The sequence below is a fragment of the Oratosquilla oratoria genome, chromosome 33 (assembly GCF_046742065.1).
Source record: "Oratosquilla oratoria isolate Oo_2021 chromosome 33, ASM4674206v1, whole genome shotgun sequence".
NCBI lineage: Eukaryota > Metazoa > Arthropoda > Malacostraca > Stomatopoda > Squillidae > Oratosquilla > Oratosquilla oratoria.
Window position 1 is genome coordinate 40,834,586 of NC_134809.1, and position 1,631 is coordinate 40,836,216.

The 1,631-nt window shown below is 43.2% G+C and overlaps 1 protein-coding gene across 1 annotated transcript in view; it reads right to left on the reverse strand.

Moving 5' to 3' along the window:
* LOC143018030 (uncharacterized) overlaps positions 1–312 on the reverse strand; it is a 23,573-nt gene extending 23,261 nt beyond the window's left edge. Inside the window, exon 1 of the mRNA XM_076173069.1 lies at positions 80–312. Coding sequence (XP_076029184.1) covers positions 80–142 — 63 coding nt within the window. The 5' untranslated portion in view covers positions 143–312. The remainder of the gene's footprint in view (positions 1–79) is intronic.
* Positions 313–1,631: the final 1,319 nt, after the last annotated feature.

Below are 1,631 nucleotides of genomic sequence, written 5' to 3' on the forward strand. Positions count from 1 at the left end.
CTCCAGTTATCCTGGCTGACGTCAATTGATATCATCATTTGTAAGGCTTACCGGAAGGAAACTGAGTTGATCAACTTACCAGAGTCTGCGTACGTTTCTGATCCATAGCCATCCTGCAGACCATTCGCCCAGGTCCCCTCATACTTGGCCGAGGACGTGGTTGACTGCCTCACGCCGTAGCGCCCCTTGAAGCCCTGGGTCCACTCCCCACGGTACGCCCATCGGCCCCGAGTCTCCACCCCGAGGCCATGGCGCTTGCCGTTCTGCCACTGCCCTTCGTAGGTGCTCCCACTGTCGAGGAGCGAACGGGGGGAAGAAGGAAAAACGGCGTTAGAGCGGGTGAAAGAAAATGGTGTGTGTGTGTGTGTGTGTGTGTGTGTGTGTGTGTGTGTGTGTGTGTGTGTGTGTGTGTGTGTGTGTGTGTGTGTGTGTGTGTGTGTGTGTGTGTGTGTGTGTGTGTGTGTGTGTGTGTGTGTGTGTGTGTGTGTGTGTGTGTGTGTGTGTGTGTGTGTGTGTGTGTGTGTGTGTGTGTGTGTGTGTGTGTGTGTGTGTGTGTGTGTGTGTGTGTGTGTGTGTGTGTGTGTGTGTGTGTGTGTGTGTGTGTGTGTTTGTTGTTCCCTTGTTTTATGATTTGGTTTACGTCTTTGGTTGTTTGCTTATCTGTGTTCAGTCATGGCTGAAGTCCACAGGTCTCATGTATGGGTGATTTGTCGTTGTAAGTTAACGTATAACACATGTGAAAATGTTCAAGGGAAAACGTGTGTGTTTGTGTGTGTATGTTTGTGTGAGTTCGTGTTTAGGTTATGTTCATACACAGAGCCTTGTTATGCATCCAAATACGTTATACATCCAAATGCATATTTCAATAGTAAGATTATTCATCTAACATGGGATTTAGGTATGCACATATTCACAAGGCACATGAATATCAAATAGCTTATATTCTATCCTGCCAATCTTTATTAACTGTTTCCCTGAAAATAAGGTTTACAAATATTGTATTTAATTTGGTTATAATTTCTAAAGTTGTCTTTTTCATGCGTTTATATGTTCGTATGTATTCGGCTTGCTTCATTACATCTGACCCAGGCAGTAGACGGGAGTCAGAGATGACCCTTAATCAACAAGGAGCTCAGATAAAAGGAAAGCAAATAGGTGTGGCACTGGTGAAGAATGTACGTATGCTTGAATATGCGTATGTAAATTTTACATAAGTAAGTACAGGGAAGAAAGCTAAGAGATCAGCCACACAGAAATAAGGAATGGAAAAGAGAGAGACAGAGAAGAATGTTTGCCTTCGTGATGTGACAAAGGCTGGACAAAGAAGTTCTTATCGGTACAGATGTTTTAAAAAAGGTTTTCAGTACATCTCAAATAAATGAAAAACTTCCCTAGTATGGACTGTCTGTAGCGCGCGCACGTGCGTGTGTGTGTGTTTATGTGTTTTTGTGTGTGAGTTTGTGTGTGTGTGTGTATGTGTGTGTGTGTGTGTGTGCGTGTGCATGTGTTGGTGTGTGTGCCACGTAAGGCCAAAATTATAAGTTTCAGTGGGATGAAATATGATTATTTCATTGGATTTTGATGAAAAAAAAAATACAAATTTGAAAATCGTTCAAATTGGCTTCTCATGT